We start from the raw sequence: 20884 nt of genomic DNA on the forward strand, positions 1-20884 counted from the left end.
AGGTGATGATACAAAATGAATGACATCAAATTGATTGGAAACAGTGCAAATTAGTTTTAATGCAATGGGTTAAACACAAAAGAACAACAGGATGTTGAAAGTCTTACAGTTGTAAAGTAGTAAACAAGTTGTTGGTTCAAATTATAGCAATCTAACCAACTTTTAGCTAGTAAAGGTAACTAACAAGAAGTATGATAAAATATCAATAGAAGCAACACAAATCTTAACAGCTATATACTTATCATAAAAGTAATAATTAAAGTAAATAAAATGAGTAAATAAAAACTATTTTAACAGTGAAGTATAACAATGTTGTTGTGATGAAAAACTTGAATTGTGACGAAATATGAGAGAAACCTTGTGTTTCTGTAATTCATCATTCCTTCATTGGAAGAATAAACATTTATGAACTAGAAGATAGAAATGTGTTGAGACACTTTGCTCAGGATCCTCTGAATACACCATCACTCTTCATCGACATCCATTGGCTCCTCAAGATCATCTGACTCAGACTTGAGAACCTGTTTTAGGTGCTGGTTTGAATCTGCTTCCTTTTCTACTCTCTTCAATAAATTCCTATTTCCATTTTCTTTCAGCTTCCTCACAAAGTTTTCAAATATACTAAGCAGAGGACGGGCAAACTCTATCACACTTTTGGTTTCCCGTGGAAACCCATAGGCGTATCCAGCCGTGTGCAAACCAAACACTTTGCAACGAGCATCAAAGACTGGAGAGCCTGAAGCCCCATGATACATGAAAGTGTTGTAGGTCACTACATCATCTGCTTCATTTCCACCCATCATTATGTTTTCAATGCCCTGATCTTTGATCACTTGACTCAGTAAGTGAATGATGAGAGTGTCTTTATATGAATGTAAATGATCACTGACAGCCTGACCCCTCTTTTCGGTCTCAATGATACATGTGGGATCCATTTTTTTCACTTCTCCGTTTGGGTGACCAATGATACAGGCTTCACCGTTCTGAGGCACTGGACCAAATTCCTTCAGCAGCCCTGGTGGCATCTTTATATTCTTTTTTAATTTTATGTTGGGTTTTTGGGGCTGAGTGTTCAGCTCGAGTATGGCATAATCCAGTTCCCTATCAAAGTCAATGAATGTTGTCTTACTAATGAAGTAGTAGTAATTTGTGTTTGGCTCAGGTTCGTCATAGTTAAATAGAGCAAACACGTCGATACCATCCTGCAGCTTCTGTCCTTCAACACAATTATTAAACAAATGTGCATTAGTCAGGATAAAGTTATCAAACAGTACGAAGCCTGTTCCCATACAAACTCCCTCAACAACCACTTTACAAACCGACTGTCCCAGTTTCAGCAGCTTCCTGACTCTGTGAACTTCACTGAATGACTGTTGGATCTTTCCAAAGTTTTCTTTCCTCAGCTTCAGCTCCTCCTGATAAGAATTTTCAGTAAATCTACTCTCCATTAGTTCCTTCAGCTCTGGAAACTGCTGACGCAGTATTTCATAAATCTCCTCAGTCTTGTCGCTGCTGCTCTTTTCCACCACAGTTTTCAAACTGATTCCACTCTGCTGGGCTGCATCTAAGATCGCTTTGGTGCCCGGCCTATGTTCTGACCTATTTGCTGCACCTTGGTTTTCCTGTCCCCCTTCATCATTTCCCTTCCTATTCAGAGGAAGACATATCTTGAACTCTTTTTGGTCTAGCTTGTCAACCCTCTCTGAACAGCCAGTGAACACGTTTGGATTCTCATTGTCAGACAGTTCAAAGTAATCAAGGTCAATGAAGCGACCGTCACGTTTTACAGCTTCTTTCACTGTCATCCCCTTCTCTCCATACACACACAGATATTTGAACTGTTTGACAGCGGTGCTTCTGAAAAGCTCCTTTGTCTTGGTGTTGATCCCTCCCTCTCTATCAATGTAAAAGACAGAGTATTTGTTTCTGGGATGTATCATTTGGTAATGTTGGTCTTTGGCCTCTTCAACTTTTTCTGGTTTACCTGATATGATCAAACACTCACCATCCCTGATACAAGAACAAGGGAAATGTGTTGCAACAATAGACGCCCTGTCCTCTTTGCCCAGTTGAATTACTATGTGGTCATCTGAATACTTATTCATCTTTTTGTACAATTCATTAGACTTTATCACCTCCAGCACTGTGCGAGGTTGATCACAGGAAATATTGTATTCCTTACGATCGGTGCGACTGAACTTCACTATGAAACGATGCAAATGTTCTTCCTGCAGGAATTCAGAGGGAGATAATATAAGTTAAAGGCCCTTGTTATTATAAACAAACAGTTTTGGGTGTGAAGTGTCTAGGTTTGTGTGTGTAAGTCTACTGACCACAGAATCGCCGTCATTCTCTTCCTTCACTCTAGCTTGACAGCCTGTGAAGGTCTGAACAATGAGAAAAGCATTTAGACTTTGGACTTGAAAAAAAATGACCTCTGTTAGTAATAAACCACATCTTAACTATCTAATAAAATAATTTTCATTTTGGAACAGGAGTTGTAGTTAAACAATACTATTACTGAAGAAATAGCAAAATATGTCTTATTTCAAAACAAAATATTCTTCTACATATACATTAGTGGTGCCTATACTGGAGCACGAGCGCCATCTGCAGCCCAGTCTGCATTTTACAATGACTCACCTCAGAGGCTGCAGCTCCACCTGGCTGTGAAGTGCCTGTACTGGTCTCAGTGCTGCTACCAGGATGGTTCTAATGAAAAGATGCATAACATGACAAAGACCTCAACACTGTTGCAACTTTCAAGTCATATATTCAACACACAAGCATACATTACACTAAATTTGCATAAAAGTAACACTCTGGAGTAGTTTACTGAACAGTACTTAACACAACTTACAAATGTCTCAGATGATTTGACACAATTACAATTATTGTTATTATTGTTAAGCATTGATAGCAGAACAGCAAGTTTTTTACTCACACTTTCCTTTTCAAAAAAGGACCTGATGTCCTTCTGTCCTTCAGTTTTTCGTTTGGTTGGCGGCATTTTCACCTAACACCACAATAAGGAAGTAAGCTGTTTATACAAAGAGCTGGATTAGCTTAAGTCATGCCTAAAACAAGAACACAGATATGAGTACGTCCTTCATATTGGTCGGGATGCAACAGTTACGGCCATGTCAAAATGTAAGGATTATAAATAGTTTATTACATGTGCAAATTTGACTAACACTGAATACATGGAGCTACATGGAGTAAATCGGGTACTATATTGAACATAAAGGGAATTAAATGTTTCTCAGTTCCTCAGTTTTTATTCTTAAATGATAAAAGAGTTGTTTATTGTAGCACGGTTGGAGAAAGCTGTTTTTCCTTCATGCAGGATGGTGACTCACAAGGACACTGGCTGTTACTCCACCCAAATCCCCAGGATGTGGCTGAAAGCAGAACTGGACCTTGTCCACAATAAAGGTTGTTTGACAGATATGGAAAAGTAAATATCAAAGTTCAGGCATAGCTGTGTTATTAGACGTGTTTTTTTTTTATTTGTTTTTTTTTATTTGTATTAATTAATTATTAAAAAAAACTGCTGAAAACAGAACTCTTCCACATATTCATTTGCACTTAAAAAATATGCAATTTGAATATTCCTTTGCACACACACACACAAAAAAAACGTTTCTGCTCTTTTGTACTTACATCTCTTGAAACAGAAACACCTATATGGTAACACTTTGCTTTGACTTTTCTTCTTGACTTAGATTTTGTTTGCTTAACTTGTAAGTTGCTTTGGATAAAAGCGTCTGCCAAATGACTAAATATAAATGTAAATGTAAATTAATCTCACTAATGTAGTTAGACATTTATGGCCACACTACCATTCAGTGTATGTAAAGAAAGCAGCTTACCTCAATGTTTGTAACCCGGCTCTGTAAAATGGCGTGCTGTGCTTGAACACAGACAGATAAAGGCAGGTTGTCTACGGGGCGGATCTTTCTTCATTGTTCTCACATGATATATTAACCCTTCTATGTCACACAGTTACAGCAAGCTGTAATCTGTTACTGATTCAAGAAACCGATGCACTAGAATTACGTAAGCCCAATGCGAAAGCAAAAGGCAAAAGCAAAATACCAGCTTTTGCTCCTTTCTGACCTCACTTATTCCACTGTTTCAAATCCCTGACAGACCCATGATCGGATCTAGTAGAACAGTTTCAGTTTCAGTTCAATGACGTCTGGCTTGTTCCACATGAGGACAACTGGGAGTTCTCTTGGGAGTTTTAGTGCCACATAAGGTTTCAGAAATCTCGTGGAAAAAAACAAGAAAAGATAAAAGATGCATTTCTACTGGACATATTTTAAATTGATCTCAAACATAACCCATACACACCTCACAAAGACAAATACATTTCCACCTCACACAAGAATCAAAAAGCTAGACCATGGGTCTAGGTAGATAGATACTTCATGAATCCCAGAAGGGAAATTCAGATGTTGAAGTAGCCATTACAAAGAGAAACATACATCAACATGCAGACGATATTGGGAATACTGTAGGAAAAAAATACACATCTAAACACATTGAACAGAACTACACACACACAGTTAATCTACAGAATAAAGCTGGCAACTATTAAGCATTCTGTGCAGTTGTATGTTGAGATGATTGTGCCACCAAGGAATGCGGAAATGCATATAGTACAATTTAATGAATATGTGAGCAGAGCGCTCTACTGTCTCAATATAGTCATTGTACAGGGTGATGGCTGTTGGCAGGAATGACTTCCTGTATCTTTTCAGTTTCTGTCTAAAGCTGATTCGCTGTGGAGAAGATGTGTTCTTCTATCTACGACGTTCAACAGTTTGTTCAGCATCCTCCTCAACAACCTGCGCCTAGTGTTGTCTGTTCAGTTTGTTGTTGCCCCAGCAGACAACAGCAAAGAAAATTCCACTGGCTACAACAGACTGGTAAAAGATTTAACAGACAGCCTCTGTGCTGCAGTTCTAGTCTAGTCTGTTGTCCAGGTGAACTCCCAGGTATTTGTACCCCACTACCACCTCTACTTCCTGTGTCTGTCCATAACCATCTCCGTGGTTTTTGTCACATTCAAAGTTCACCTTAAATTATTAACAATGATCCAGTATACTCTATCATCTGTGGATGATAGTAATAATTATTGATGGATGAAGGTGCTACATGATATTCGTATTACAGCCAGCTGGTACAAATTGTATCTGTGGTGTTCACCAGTTTTTTTTTTCTGTCTTGAATAATGCACAGCACACACTTTGCCTTGTCCACTGTCAGCATTAATTATCTAAAAGACAATTGAAAGGGCACTTTATTACATTATGTATTCCTAAAGTATCTCCACTAGATGTCAGATGTGTCCACATATCTACTGCTACAGCCCTACAGTCCCTCCATCCACATCAGTAATGAGTTTGTTGTACTTTGTTGTACTCAGTTTGCTCACTCACAAAGACACTGGCAGCTACTCCACCCAGATCCTTAGGTAGCAGCTGAAAACCATTCTGGCTGGAGTTGAGGCACAGTCGTGTTGTTGGAGCTGTGTGATAAAGTAGGAAGTAATAAATTCATTAAAACCACACATCCGAGTAGATGTAACAATGAATAGTTCAGTTAACTCAGTTCAGTTCAGTTTATTTGTCTAACAACAAATCACAACAAAAATCTTTTAAATTCACTACGTTGTACAGAATTACTTAAACATTCACTATATAGAGTTGTATAGAAAACATCAAATTCAATATAGGCTACCTTAGTTTAAATGTGAGATACATTTTCTTGCCAAGTCCTGAAGGTAAATTTAAAGGTCAAAGTAGTGCTAGTTATTACTGTATTTGTAAAGAAAGAATCTGTGTGTCTTACCTTAATTTTAGTTGTTCTGTTCTGTGCGTGCTGTGAGGTCGCATTAATAGATAAAGGTGGACTGTCTACTGGGCGGATCCTGAGTTTTTCCTGTATTTCATTGGTACATTATAAAAAACCTCCTAAGTCACACAAGGACAACAAGCACTGATCTAAGATCAGTTAGTTAGATCAGACAGGTCCTAGCAAAGCATATTGTGATGTGTTTTAGAATCACTGTCATCACTTCTCCTAAAACACATGTCATAATAAGTTTGAAATATGTTTCCCACGAACACATGACAGGAAAAAGTTGTTTTAATGCCACAAATGATTCTGGAAATATAAAAAATGAAGCCAATCCATAAAATGGAATATTAAAAAGGCACCTCTCTTCAGATTAACAAGGATTTGACTTCAGCTAAACATGAAACATAACCCACCCCTCCACACACAAGACATTCTCAGTGTCTAATCAGATGCTGTGTAAAAAAAAGTTGATGACTTTGGTGTAATGAAAATGTGTCCTTTGTCTTTCCCACATTTTCTACTTAGCTTTCACACCTGCACATGTGGTATTTATACATGCTAAACATAAATCATAGCTCAAGCAAATACATGGTCATTACTGAGTTCCCAAAAGATGAACTACAGCAGTCACAAGTTTGGTGACATTTCATGTTAGCACATACATCTCAGAATGGACTTGATCCAGCACTAGAGGTAATTATAATTCTTCATATTTTAAATTATTAATGTAACTAAATTACAATATACAATTATTATCAGTTTGAGTGGAGAAGCAGACAGTGGGATCAGCACAGTTTGACGTATTCTATCAGGTCAATACATACTTAATTTGTAGTCACATTATGTCCTGTGGCATTGATATAGAACTAATAATGATAGTAATGGTTCTCTGTTAACTAACACTACTTTTCTTGAACTGACTGACTTCAAAACAACTTGATAAATGTTTGTCACCAACTTAATTGTGAACATCTCTGATTGGGTTGTTTGTTTCCCAGATAACTAACCAACCATTTACGAGAGCACAGTCCGGCAAGAGAAAAGGTTTATTGTTTAAATGTCTCCTTCCAGTAAACAAAGAGTCACACTGGAAATAATGAAAACCAGTCTAGTCTACTCCAACTATCTATTACTTTTATCTGAGTCTTTTTTCAATAACTGCTTAGCAGGGCCAAAACAGAGTGAAAGCAAATGTTTTCCCGTCCTTACACCTGGCAGAAGCAATTTATCTATTTGTTACAAGCTAGGTAATGTAATATCACATGTGACCTTAGTCTTTTTTCCTATCTCAAAGCTTGTTTGCTAAAAATAAAATGTAGTCCCTAATATTTGCTTTGTATTGTTTTTGTCATTTTCTGAAGAGAAGTGATGAAATACAGTTTTATTATTTTTACAATGAAATCCTGAAAAATAAAGTTTCTGATGTTGTTCTCTCCTTGTACACTTGTTAGATTGATGCCCAGAGAAACTAGTTGAGTCATTTAGTACTTCCAGTAGATTTTAAAGCATGTGCTTATTACTAATACTATAATAGTATTTATTTAACTAATTATAAATAATTTTAATAGGTGCTTCTTGTCATGGAGTACTTCGTAGTTTGTATTCAGCAACCAGGATGATCTGAGTGAGCTCAGATACACATATGGCAGCCATGTGGAGGGTCCTGGTATTAGTTTGTTTCATGCAATGTCATTGCAAAATAGTTTATTACCATCTTCATTCTCAAAAACAATGTCTTAGATTGGTTTGTTTGTTTCCTAGATAACAAAAATCCACTCACAAGAGCAGTACCAGACCTGTGAAAATTGAGTTTTGAAATGTGAAATTTGAAATGAACAGACTCAGAGGTCTGGAATGATTAAAAAAGAAAAAAATGATAGATACAGAATACATTGTTTGTATATTTTAAATCTCATTATTTTATTTGCTGTAAACACTTTTAGCTGCATTGTGCATTGAAATGTACTAGATCAGAATTGTATTCCAGCAAAGCTGATACCAATAAGTAAATACCTAACTATTTAAATTGTATTGTTGGTGGTCTAGCTGATCAACTTTGTTGTAGAGACATACAAGAACCACTAGTGCAGACAGGTTGCTCCTTGGTGGCACAAAATTGACCTACAAAATATTAACTGAATCTGACCATAACAAATACAAGTAAAATCAGTTTCTGCTTCTTTTTGTAACATAATTAAATTATTTTTTTTATATAATAGCAAAAACATCTCAAGACACATTTACATACTGTATAAGGCTAAGTCCTTACTGAATTAGATAGAAAACAAATGCTATTGTATAGAATTATAGATATAAATATATATGTTTAAGATAGAGAGAGAAAAATACATAGAGATACAGTGAGGACCAGAAGTATTTGACTACCCTGCAATTTTGCAAGTTCTCCCACTTAGATATCATGGAGGGGTCTGAAATTCACATTGTAGGTCCATTCCTACTCTGAGAGACATAATAAAAAAAGAAAAAGATATAATTCCAGGAAATTGCATTGTATGAATTTTAAATTTATGAATTTATTTGTCTTGCACTGCTCAAGTATTTCAACACCTGAGAACATTAGTGTTAATATTTGGTACAGAAACCTTTGTTTGCAATTACAGAGGTCAAACGTTTCCTGTAGTTCTTGACCAGGTTTGCACACACTGCAACAGGGATTTTGGCCCCCTCCTCTACAACAATCTCCTCTAGATCAGTCAGATTTCAGGGGCTGTCTCTGAGCAACGCAGAGTTTAAGCTCCTCCAAAGATGTGCTATTGGATTGAGGTCTGGACACTGGCTAGGCCACTCCGAAACCTTGATGTGCTTCTTATAGAGCTACTCCTTGGTTATCCTGGTTGTGTGCTTCGGGTTGTTGTCATGTTGGAAGACCCAGCCACGACCCATCTTTAAATGTTGTTGTTGAGGATCTCACAATAAATGTCCCCATTCATCCTCTCTTTAATGCAGCACAGACGTCCTGTCCACTTTGCAGAAAAGCACCCCCAAAGCATGACGTTACCACCCCCATGCTTCACAGTAGGGATGGTGTTCTTGGGATGGAGCTCATCCCTCTTTTTCCTCCAAACACGAAGAGGGAAGTTTGGACCAAGACGTTGTCCTTTGGTCTCATCTGACCACATGACTTTCTCCCATGCCTCCTCTGGATCATTGTGATGGTCTTCGGCAAACTTCAGATGGGCCTGGACATGTGATGACTTGAGCAGGGGAACCTTTTGTGCAATGCATGATTTGAAACCATGACGGCGTAGTGTGCTACCGACAGTGACCTTTAAAACTGTTGTCCCAGCTGTCTTCATGTTATTGACCAGCTCCTCCCTTGTAGTTCTGGGCTGATTCCTCAACTTTCTTATCATCACAAGGTGACACCTTGCATGGTGCCTGTCAGAGAGACTGACAGCTATCTTTAGCCTTTTCCATTTTCTAACAATTGCTCCAACAGTTGATCTATTTTCACCAAGCGGCTTGGCAATTGCTCCATAGCCCTTTCCAGTCTTGCGGAGGTCCACAATTTTGTCTCTGGTGTCCTTTGACAGCTCTTTGGGCTTGCCCATGGTAGAAGTTGGCTTCTGACTGACTGTGGGGTGGACAGGTGTCTTTAAAGATCTTGGACAGATGTTACTAATTTAGATTAATGAGTGGAGTAGAGGTGGACTTTTTCAAGGCACAGTAACAGGTCTTTGAGAGCCAGAATTCTTGCTGTTTCTCAGGTGTTGAAATACTTATGTTCAGCAGTGCAAGACAAATAAATTTTTAAAAATCATATATCCTGGAATTTTCTTTTTTATTGTCTCTCAGAGTGGGAATGCACCTACAATGTGAATTTCAGACCCCTCCATGATTTCTATGTGGGAGAACTTGCAAAACCGAATGGTGTTCAAATACTTCTGTTCCTCACTGTACATAGAAATAAAATAATAGTAAAAACATACAAATAAAGAAAATAAAGAGATATCACATAAGTATTACATAATATACATATTATTATATAATAAAATATATGTAGAGTTAAACCCTAAACGTTACAATCCCTAATTAAGCTTCATTTGCTCTTGTTCTATGAATCTGTAATTATGGAAAAGAAAGTCTTGAATGTCGATTGGTTGTTTATTCATTTGATCCAAGTTAATCTCCATAGGCTAGTCAGAGTCATCAGCTGTCTCTGTCCTGAGTATTTCTTCTAAGTAGCTATTTAATTCAATTGTATTTAATAGTTCATAACTTCTACTCTCCTTAAGTCTTCCAAATATAATATAGAGAGGATAGGCAAACCCTAAGACAATGTTAAACTCAGCAGCTTCTTCACTCTGATACCAATGTCCTCCTCTGTGCATCCCAAATAGTTCTTGATCATTAAACACGGGGGAACCAGAGGAGCCAGGACCCATCCAGGTTTTGTGGGTGATGACCTCATCTCCCTTATTTCCACCCAGCAAAATATTTGCTATAAATTGTTCTCTAATAGTTCTCACGATTTGTGAAATCATGAAATCTACCTTCTTATTGAATGTAACAGCTTAACTTATTATACATATACATTTATGTAACAAAGTTGCTATATACAAACAAACTTTGCTTAGAAAAACTCTCATTTTTCACTGGTAAATTGTAAAAATATGACTGAGTCTCACTTTACAACAAGGGTGTAATGACCGGTTTTAAAGACAGATCCTAGCATGTGAGAAATGAGAACAAAATGTGAAAAAGATGTTTATGTTTAATTTAAAACATAAGACACACCCACACATCCACACACAAAGGCATTTTAATAGTTAGTTCAAAATTGATATTTTTTGAAGATTATTACCTGTTATCAGTGCTATTGTTTTTTCACTGCAACAAGGAAGAAGATTTTCGTATTTTTAGGTGTAGCTGTCGCCACCTTGTGGCACTTGGCAAGTATTTTTTTAATAATGAGAATATATTTTTCATATCAAGTTCACCTCAGTATGACTTGATTTATAAATGTCACCTTTCGTATTATAAACTACTAACCATTTAATGTTATGCTTTTACATTTGTTTCTCTCAGGAAACCGCCATTTGTCATAACTTAAAGTAACCCTTGTGAAACTTGCCTTTACCAGTGTTAAATTCTTTGATTTCTGTTTTGTCAGCTGCTGTGCTGATGTATTCATTGCTGCTCTTGAGCAAGCGAAATGAAACTACTGTCTTATTAAGTTGTGTCATTTAGAGTATACATAGGACATCACTTATTATTATTACAGTTCTGGAGTTATTATTATTTTTATTTTTTTTATTTTTTTTTTTTTGTTAAGTGGTGTGTAACATGTTTACTTGTAAAACACATCAACTTCTTATATTCTCTTTATAATCTAAAAATCATCATGTCTGCGTTTGTAATTGACTGAATTATTAACCAGACCAAAGCAACACAACTAAGAACTGAGTTGAAATGGTCACTTAGGGGAGCTGCTGGTTTGTTATTTCTACTAACCCACTACTAACAGTAGTATGGTAATGTTTTATCTTTATTTCCTACTGACTTGTATTCCAGACTATGTGACAAACTGTTTCAGTCTGACCTCTATTAGAGGAGCTTTAGCTTTTGTACCATGTTCAAATCCAGAGTCTGTGGGTGGTTGGGTTTAGATAAAAAAAGACTCTTACTACTAGTGAAGATCATAGTTTAGTTTAAATAAACACATTGTGACAGCCTAAACACAAAAATATGTGTTAGTATGGTATGGAGACAAAAGAAATTGAAATTTTACTACGATTTGAGGGGTAAAAGTGTCAGAGATGATACCAAATGAATAAGAAGAAATTCATATTTAACAATGCAAGTGAGTTTTAATACAATGGTTTTAACAAAATACAATAAAACAACAGGACACTGAAAGTGGTACAGTCTTACTACACAATTTAACAGCTGCTTGATCTAGATACAGCAGAGCAACTAGGTTCCCCATTTAAGTTAAAATAAAATATCAATAAAAGCAACAACAGCTGATGATTATAATTATAGAAGGTGAAACAAACAAACAAATTAAAGAAAACAGTGAAGTATAAAACATTTGTTGTGAAAACAATTTGCATGGTCATTTTGGGTCAAACTGTGCTTCTGTCATTCTGGATGTGAACTAGAGGTATACAACTCAATGTGTTCACGGTCCTCTGATACACCATCACTCTTCAATCCATGGCTCTAGCCTCAGAATCATCTGACTCAGACTTGAGAACCTGTTTTAGGTACTGGTTTGAATCTGCTTCCTTTTCAACTTCCTTCAATAGATTCTCATTTCCATTTTTTTTCAGATTCCTCACAAAGTTTCCAAATATAGTAAGCAGAGGACGGGCAAACTCTATCACACTTTTGGTTTCCTGTGGAAACCCATAGATGAATCCAGCCGTGTGCAAACCAAACACTTTGCAACGAGCATCAAAGACTGGAGAGCCTGAAGCCCCATGATACATGAAAGTGTTGTAGGTCACAACATCATGTGCTTTATTTCCACCCATCATTATGTTTTCAATGCCCTGATCTTTGATCACTTGACTGATTGAGTGAATGATGAACAGAGTGTCTTTGTATGAATTTAAATGATCACTGACAGCCTGATCCCTCTTTTCGGTCTCAATGATACATGTGGGATCCATTTTTTTCACTTCTCCGTTTGGGTGACCAATGATACAGGCTTCACCCTCATGAGGCACAGGAGCAAATTCCTTCAGCAGCCCTGGTGGTATCTTTATATTCTTTTTTAATTTTATGTTGGGTTTTTGGGCCTGAGTGTTCAGCTTGAGTATGGCATAATCCAGTTCCCTATCAAAGTCAATGAATGTTTTCTTACTACTAAAGTAGTAGTAATTTGCGTTTGGCTCAGGTTTTTCATAGTTAAATAGAGCAAACACGTCGATACCATCAACATAATTATTAAACAAATGTGCATTAGTCCGGATAAAGTTATCAAACAGTACGAAGCCTGTTCCCATACAAACTCCCTCAACAACCACTTTACAAACCGACTGTCCCAGTTTCAGCAGATCCTTGACTCTGTGAACTTCACTGAATGACTGTTGGATCTTCCCAAAGTTTTCTTTCCTCAGCTTCAGCTCCTTCTGATAAGAATTTTCAGTAAATCTACTCTCCATTATTTCTTTTAGCTCTGGAAACTGCTGACGCAGTATTTCATAAATCTCCTCAGTCTTGTCGCTGCTCTTTTCCACCACTCTTTTCACACTGATTCCACTCTGCTGGGCTGCATCTAAGATCGCTTTGGTGCCCAGCTTGTGTTCTGACCTATTTGCTGCACCTTGGTTTTCCTGCCCTTCTTTGTCTTCTGGGACTGTTTTCTCTGTCTCAATAATTATCTTTAGCTTTTTTTTATCTATGTTCTTAACCTTTTCTGTACAACTGATAATATTTTTTGTTTCATTGTCAGACAGTTTAAATTCACCAATGTCATCAGTGAAGCGACCGTCACGCTTCAGAGCTTCCTTCACTGTCATCCCTTCCTCTCCATAAACACAGAGATACTTAAAGTCGTTGAAGTGTCTGAGAATTTTATTAACTTTACTCATGCTTTTATGTCCTCCCTTTGTATCAATGTAGAACAAAATATAGTTGTTGTTTGGATCAATTTTGTGATCTTGGCCCTTTTCAACAATTGTGTTTTTACATGACACAGTAAGCAACTCGCCATCACTGACTAAGAAACCAGGAAAATGTGTGGCAATGGCAGATTCTTTATCTCCACATCCCATCCGAATTATAGTTTTTTCATCTTCCCACTTCATCTTCATTTTTTTTTTACATTCTGGATTTGATTTAATTGCTTCCAGCACTGTGAGATGTTTATCACAGAAGACCTGATATTTGTTTCTGTTTTTGAAGTCCACTGTGAATTTATGTGAAGGTCTGGTCTGGAAGAAATACAAATTTGAAAATATTACAACATCTGTTTTGGTAATAAAGACACTGCCTATTCTGTATATGCAGTAGAAACAGAATACTGACTGTGGTATCACCATCGTCCTCCTCTTTCACTTGACTTGTTTTAACAGTCTACAAAGGAGAAAACAAGAGTCAGTGTCATGTTTTTGTTTATATGCATGAGCAATAATATATCCTCCATGTATTACTAGTTCTGATTATGTTTTAAACAATGTTGAAAAGACCCTTGTATGTTTCATGATTACAGCCTTGTCTCAATAGTTAAATAACTTAAAGCTACAACTTATGCTAAAATGAGACCCACATGAATGAGTACCCTCTGTTCCACCCAGCCTTGTCTTTCCCTGTTGTTCTGTGCTCTGCTACACTTCCCTACACTCTGCCCAGTGCTTCACATTGTCATTATTGTGGAATTAAAATAAATTCTCCAGACTTAGTAATCAAGCAGAATGTGTAATGTGGAAGAGACTTCCACTAACATCAATCCTACAGTGGATCAAAACTAAAATCTGCAGCTTCAAGTAGCTTCCATCATCCTTTCTCCTGTATCAATGCAAATGCCACTATTGCACATCATTAACTTTGTGTCTTCTCTCTCCTGTAGTTGTGTTTCCTCCTCTCTGTCTCCCTCTCTCTGTACTTTTCTGCAGGTATCCTCGGCCTGGAGCTGTTTATCTCCAGAATCCAGTTCATCTGCCCATTGTTCTTGCTGCTTGTTGTTGTCTTTATTGCCTGCTGTTCTTTTCTCTCTTCTCTTTCCACTCACTCCAACCAATCGAGGCAGATGACCGCCCACTATGAGCCTGGTTCTGCTGAAGGTTTCTTCCTCTAAAGGGAGTTTTTCCTCTCCACTGTTGCCTAAAGCTTGTTCAAATGGAATTGTTGGGTTTTCTCTATAATTTTTTGTATAAATATACTCTGTGGGTCTTAAACCTTAAAAACTGTAAAGTGCCTTGAGATAACTTCTGTTATGAATTGGTGCTATACAAATAAAACTGAATTGAATTGAAGTGAATCTCAATCTACATCATTTACTCGAAAAAGGTTCTATGAATGCAACGTAGGAGGTGACATACAAATGGAGAAAATTGTTGGTACCCTTCCATTAAAGACCCACAAAGGTTAGGTGAAACACCCTCACCAGGTTCTTTTTCTCTTGTCCTGTGGAACTGCCAGTCGGCGGTGAACACAGCTGATTTCATTCCAGCGTTTTCTACACACTCAGCTGTTCAGCTGCTTGCATTTACGGAGACCTGGATTATACCGCAAAAAACGGCTACCCCAACTGCGCGCTCCACCAGCTTTGCCTTGTCCTACACTCCTCGCCCATCACTTCGGGGGGGGGGACTGGTCTCATTGTAGCCTTGTAGCAGTCTGTCTTCATTAGAATATCATGCCATTAGGTTTACAGCACTGATCACAGCCCACATCATTGTGATCTACCGACCGCCAGGCCAGCTGGGGGACTTCTACAACAAGCTGGATATGTTGTTGTCTCAATTCCCTGAAGATGGCACTCCTCTCATCGTCTTAGGCGGCCTCAACATCCACCTGGACAAACCACAGGAGACTGACGTGCTCGCTCTTCTGAACACGTTTGACCTGAGACTGGTCTCCACTCCTTCAACCCGCAAAGCTGGCAACAACCTGGACCTCGTTCTTATCCAGAACTGCACTGTAGATGACATCTCTGTCACTCCTCTGCATTTGTCAGATCACTTCTTCATTCAGCTCACAGTCTTCATCTCTAGACTGTCTCATTCTTCCACTGCATTGGAAACATTCCGCCTCAACCTCAGATCTCTCAACCCGGAGCAGTTTTCTTCCCTGGTTTCTACAACGCTGCCCTTGCTGCAGGTTCTATCCACCTTTGACACAGACGCAGCCACGGACAGGCTCTGCGATACTCTTTCATTCTGCCTGGATAGTCTCTGCCCGATATCTACTAGACCTGCTCGTCCTTCAGCTTCCAACTCGTGGCTCACTGACCAGATCTGTGAACAACGCACCATGCTCAGGAGTGCTGAGGGGAAGTGGCACAAATCCAAGTCTCAACCTGCTCTAACTGATTATCAGGATTTGCTTCAATCTTTCTCTCACAGTGTCACTAGGGCGAAGACTGAATACTACCAGGATAAGCTCAGCAACACCACAGACACCAGAAAGTTGTTCTCCACCTGTCTCACAGCTGAAGACTTTGCCTCCTTTTTCACCAAAAAGGTGGCAGCCATCAGCTCCCAGTTCTCTCCTCCTGACGATGACATTCTACTAACTAAACGCAACAATGCATCTCACTTCATGTTTTCAACCCTGTCAGAGGACGACGTGTCCACCCTCCTCCTCTCAAATCGCCCGACCACCTGTTTTTTAATCCAGTCCCCTCCATTCTTCTTGGGTATCTCTAGATTAGCTCTAGCCTGGCTTTCGGTCATACTTGTCCAGACGAACCTTCAAGGTATCCTGGCAGGGGCTTGATTCCGACTCTAATAACCTCTCCACCGGTGTACCGCAGGGCTCAGTCCTTGGTCCTCTTCTTTTTTCCATCAATACTTCTTCTCTAGGCTCTATCATCTATTCACATGGCTTTTCCTATCACTGCTATGCAGATGACACACAGCTCTTCCTGTCATTTCCACCGGATGACTCAACTGTCTCATCTCGCGTCTCTGCCTGTCTCTCTGACATCTCTGCTTGGATGAGAAAAAGACTCCTTCAACTTAACATTTCCGAGACTGAAGTTCTAGTCTTCCCTGCCAGACCTTTGACCTCCACAACATTAGAAAGATCAGATCCTACCTCTCCGAATACACGACCCAACTCATAGTACAGGCGTTGATCTTATCTCGTCTTGACTACTGCAATGCACTACTGATGGGTTTACCGGTATCCACGACCAAACCCCTCCAGATGATCCAAAACGCAGCAGCACGCCTCATTTTCAATCAACCAAAAAGGTCTCATGTCACACCACTCTTCAGATTGGCTTCCTGTGGCTGTAAGGATCAAGTTCAAAGCTCTGTCTCTTGCCTACAGAGTGGTCAACTCCACAGCTCCATCTTAACTTAGTTCAATCGTTCAGGTCTACATCCCCTCCCGTCCACGGCGCTCGGCCAGTGAACGACATCTGGTGGTACCAGCACCACACAGTCAACACCAAGGAAAACTCTTCAGCTCAGTGATCCCACGATGGTGGAATGAGCTGCAGAACTCTGCACGCTCAGCCACCTCACTTTAATATTTAAAAAAAACTGCTGAAAACAAAAAAAAAAAAAAATTCTGCTCTCTTGTACTTACATCTCATGAAACAGAAACACTTTTTTAATAGCACTTTGATGTTTTTCTTGTTGACTTAGATTTAGTTTGCTTCTCTTTTTCCTCACTTGTAAGTCACTTTGGATAAAAGCGTCTGCTAAATGACTAAACGTAAATGAAAAGATCTACAGTAATAGTCACACCTCTGACATCCTGCTAACCCCTAAAGAAGTCTGTTAGGTGTGTCCAACCTGCAGATAATAATAATAATACATTTATTTATAGAGCACTTTTCTAAACATATGTTACAAAGTGCTTCACAAGACAGACAAGAAACACATGTAGCCCAACAAGATCAACTTGAGCAAGCACTAGGCAAACAGTGGAGAGGAAAAACTCCCCCTGGGGGAAGAAACCTCCAGCAGAACCAGGCTCAAGTTAAACGGCCATCTGCCTCGACCGGTTGGGGAGCAGGAAACAGCTATACAAACAAAACAATAATACAAACAACTACCACATCGGTCCTTGGGGAGACCAGTTCCAACGTAAAGACATTGTAATCTAATGGAGAGTCTTCCCAAGGACAGATTTGTTTTAGCTTACAGAAGATCGCAAAAGGCTCGCAAAAGAGGTATGTTTTAAGGAGAGTTTTAAAAGATGTTACTGAGTCAGCTGATCTTATATGCTCGGGTAAGCTGTTCCAGAGTTTAGGGGCTCTAACTGAAAAGGCTCTGTCACCTCTAGTAGTCATTCTGACATTGGGGACATACAGAAGATTTCTACCAGAGGATCTCAGGCTACGTGCAGGCTCATAAGGCTTTCAAAGCTGGGATAAATAGCTGGGGGAAAGGCCATACAGAGCTTTAAAAGTTATTAATAAAATCTTAAAATCAATCCTAAAACATACTGGCAGCCAGTGTAAAGAAGCTAAGACAGGAGTGATGTGATCGTATTTTCTTTTTCTAGTTAAGAGTCTTGCAGCTGAATTCTGAACAATCTGGAGCCGATTAATAGATTTCTGGCTGAGACAGGTGAACAGACTGTTGCAATAGTCAATAGTCAAACCAGCATCAGAAGCCAACAGAATGTCATTAGTTACCTTCAGTAGGGCGGTCTCTGTGCTGTGGTGTTTGCGAAAACCAGATTGCAATTCGTCAAAGATGTTATAGTTTTCTGCGGCTAGAAATAAGTGTTTAGACACGTACTTTTCTAAAATCTTTGATATGAAGGGTAGTTTGGAGATTGGTCTGTAGTTTTCGGGGGATGAGGGATCTAGACCAGGTTTTTTCAAAAGAGGTTGCACAGATGCAATTTTAAAATAATCTGGCACAATCCCAGTGGACAGAGAAGTATTGAAAATATTCAGGAGAGAGGGAGCAAGCGAATCAATGATCGAGATTAAGAACTTAGTTGGGATGACATCAACTGGGCTGGAAGATGGTTTCATTTTAGAGACAGTTTGTAGTAGCTCAAATACGGACATGGGAGGAAACTGGCTTAAAGTGCATTCTCTAAAAGGGTGTGAAACTATGACTGGTGAGGAGTTGGGGATGACAGAAGCTCTGATTGATTCTATTTTATCATTAAAATAGGTTAAGAACTTCTCACAATCTGCATCACTTTCAGCTGGGATGCTAGGAGGGGTTGGGTTTACTAACTTGTCAACAGTCTGAAATAAAAATTTAGGATTATGGCAGTGAGCAGTGATCAGGTCGGAGAAGTATTTAGCTCTGTCATTCTTTACCATCGTATTGTAGTGGAGTAATGCTTCTTTCATAGCTTCATAATGCACTTGAAGTCCAGTTTTCTTCCATCTCCGCTCAGCTTTCCTACACTCAGCTTTACAACTACGAATGCTGACATCTATCCAAGGCTGTTTGTTGGTGTCTTTACGAGACACATTTGCAGTTTTTAAGGGAGCAGCAGCCTCTAGCGCAGAGGCACAATTATTATTGAAAAGGCGGACGATATCATCAACATGTGATGTGCAAGAAATACCCTGCTTCAACACAGAGAAGGTGCTAGTGAATTTAGCTTCTGACTGGCTGTTAAATAGATGGCGTTTAACTGTGGATTTCTGAGGTACAGTGATTGGATGAAGACAAGTATCAAATAGGACACATTTATGATCAGAGATGGAGTCCTTTAACTCAATAGAATTTAGAGTCAAACCTAAAGTGAATATCAAGTCAAGGGTGTGGCCCTGGTTATGGGTCGGACCTTTGACGTGTTGAACCAGGTTGAAAGATTCAGTAAGATTGATAAAATAATTTGCTAGAGTATTAGTATTATTGTCAATATGAAGGTTAAAGTCTCCAGCGATAATGACCTTATCATACCTCACAACAATGTCAGCAACAAACTGGGAAAACTCTGACAAAAAGTTACCATTAGCTTTTGGTGGGCGGTAGATGACAGTACAACATACAGGAACAGAGCAGTGGATAAGAAACGACAGAGCTTCAAAGCTGTGAACCTGTTTAAGTGATAGCATTGAGCATTTGAATTGATTTTTAAAGACCACAGCAACACCACCACCCCGACCACTTAATCTAGGGGAGGTGAAATAAATGATATTAGGGGGACAGAGCTCCTGCAACTGGATAGATTCACCTATCCTCAGCCAGGTTTCATTTAAGAAAAAGAAGTCTAGATTCTGAGAGAGGATAAAGTCGTTTAAGAGAGATGTTTTGTTTTGTTTTGTTGTGATGTGTGAATTGGGATGATTTTTCTGGGGATGGATGAAAAAGCAACATGATAAATAGAAGACATCTTGCAGACAAGATGTATGCAAAGCTTCCCTCAAACCTTTGGCCCTCATCACTTATTACTTGATGCTGATACGATGATAATCAACTCGTCCTTGCTCATGCAAGAACAAAGAAAAATGTTGCAACGGCAACTTTCTTATCTGCTTTTTCCAGTTGAGTTAAAATGCTTTCATCTGTCCACTTGTTCTCTATCTCCTCTCTGTACTTTTTAAATTATGTTATTGTTGCCAGCGCTGTGTGATGTTGACCACAATGAATGCTGTATTTATTACTGTCTTTGGGATTGAATTTGACTTCAAATCTATGTGTGCTGTGTTTCTGCACGAAATTAAAGTGAGAACATCAAAGTTACATTGCTATCTTTGTTTAATTAAAATGCAGTCTTAAAATACACTGTGTATGTGTTACAGTAAACTAACCGTAGTATCACCAAGATCCTCTTTCTTCACTTTATCTTTACTGAGTGTCTGAAAATAAGAAATTACTTTGTAAGTAATGTTTTAAGAACAATGTACAGAGATGTGAAAACGTTTTTTGAACGTTTTCCTGCAATAAATCAAATCATCATTTCAACAGTTTGTCTAACTAGGACATGCAGAACCTGCGCTTTAGAACCCAGTTGAATATGCAGCTGTGATAAATTCAAAATAATATTTAATACAGAAACATTTGCTGTATATAATTACTTACATGAGAGTTGTTTCCTTCTGCCATTGTTTGGGGTTCAGAGATAACAGCTCTCTCTTCTGTAAAGGAGCAAACAAAAGAACAGATCTGAATAATTTCAAATTAACCCTAATACAACACTATATCATACTGCACGATAGATGTGTTGAGTCACTAGAATCATTCCATACTTGAAGTGAAGTGGTTCGTTCCTAATGTAGATAAATTGATTAAGCCATTTTGAGGGGAAAAAAATATTCTAAAGTTCCTGAAAGTGACAAAACGAAATAATTGCTAGGCAGTTTGTCTTAATACACCAGATCAGTCACAGGAGTTATTGCTGAAAAACGCTATTAGCAGTGATAGAAATCTCAATGTGATTTTGAATGGGG

General features: G+C 38.5%; 2 protein-coding genes and 1 long non-coding RNA gene across 4 annotated transcripts; all 3 read right to left on the bottom strand.

The window, feature by feature from the left end:
- Window positions 1-34: 34 nt before the first annotated feature.
- LOC113168467 (protein FAM111A-like) lies at window positions 35-3433 on the bottom strand. Of its 2 annotated transcripts, none has more exons than XM_026369483.1 (5): window positions 3360-3433; window positions 2945-3016; window positions 2644-2712; window positions 2334-2387; window positions 35-2228 (listed from the first exon to the last, which is right to left on the bottom strand). In XM_026369483.1, the coding sequence occupies exons 2-5, from the start codon at window positions 3008-3010 to the stop codon at window positions 465-467; spliced, it is 1953 nt and encodes a 650-aa protein (XP_026225268.1). In that variant the 5' UTR covers window positions 3011-3016; window positions 3360-3433; the 3' UTR covers window positions 35-464. The 2 variants fall into 2 exon arrangements, with proteins under 2 accessions (XP_026225268.1, XP_026225269.1); XM_026369484.1 differs by having other exon boundaries at window positions 2945-3040; window positions 3360-3413.
- Window positions 3434-12041: 8608 nt separating this feature from the next.
- LOC113168743 (protein FAM111A-like) lies at window positions 12042-16235 on the bottom strand. The gene is made up of 3 exons (XM_026369776.1): window positions 16113-16235; window positions 13867-13914; window positions 12042-13772 (listed from the first exon to the last, which is right to left on the bottom strand). Exons 1-3 carry the CDS (start codon window positions 16233-16235, stop codon window positions 12042-12044), a joined length of 1902 nt encoding a protein of 633 aa, XP_026225561.1.
- On the bottom strand, window positions 13755-20331 carry LOC113168468. The gene is made up of 3 exons (XR_003299437.1): window positions 20246-20331; window positions 13867-13914; window positions 13755-13772 (listed from the first exon to the last, which is right to left on the bottom strand). It is a non-coding gene; the product is annotated as an uncharacterized LOC113168468 (long non-coding RNA).
- Between the last annotated feature and the right edge of the window lie 553 nt (window positions 20332-20884).

The sequence above is a fragment of the Anabas testudineus genome, chromosome 18 (genome assembly GCF_900324465.2).
Source record: "Anabas testudineus chromosome 18, fAnaTes1.2, whole genome shotgun sequence".
Classification (NCBI taxonomy): domain Eukaryota; kingdom Metazoa; phylum Chordata; class Actinopteri; order Anabantiformes; family Anabantidae; genus Anabas; species Anabas testudineus.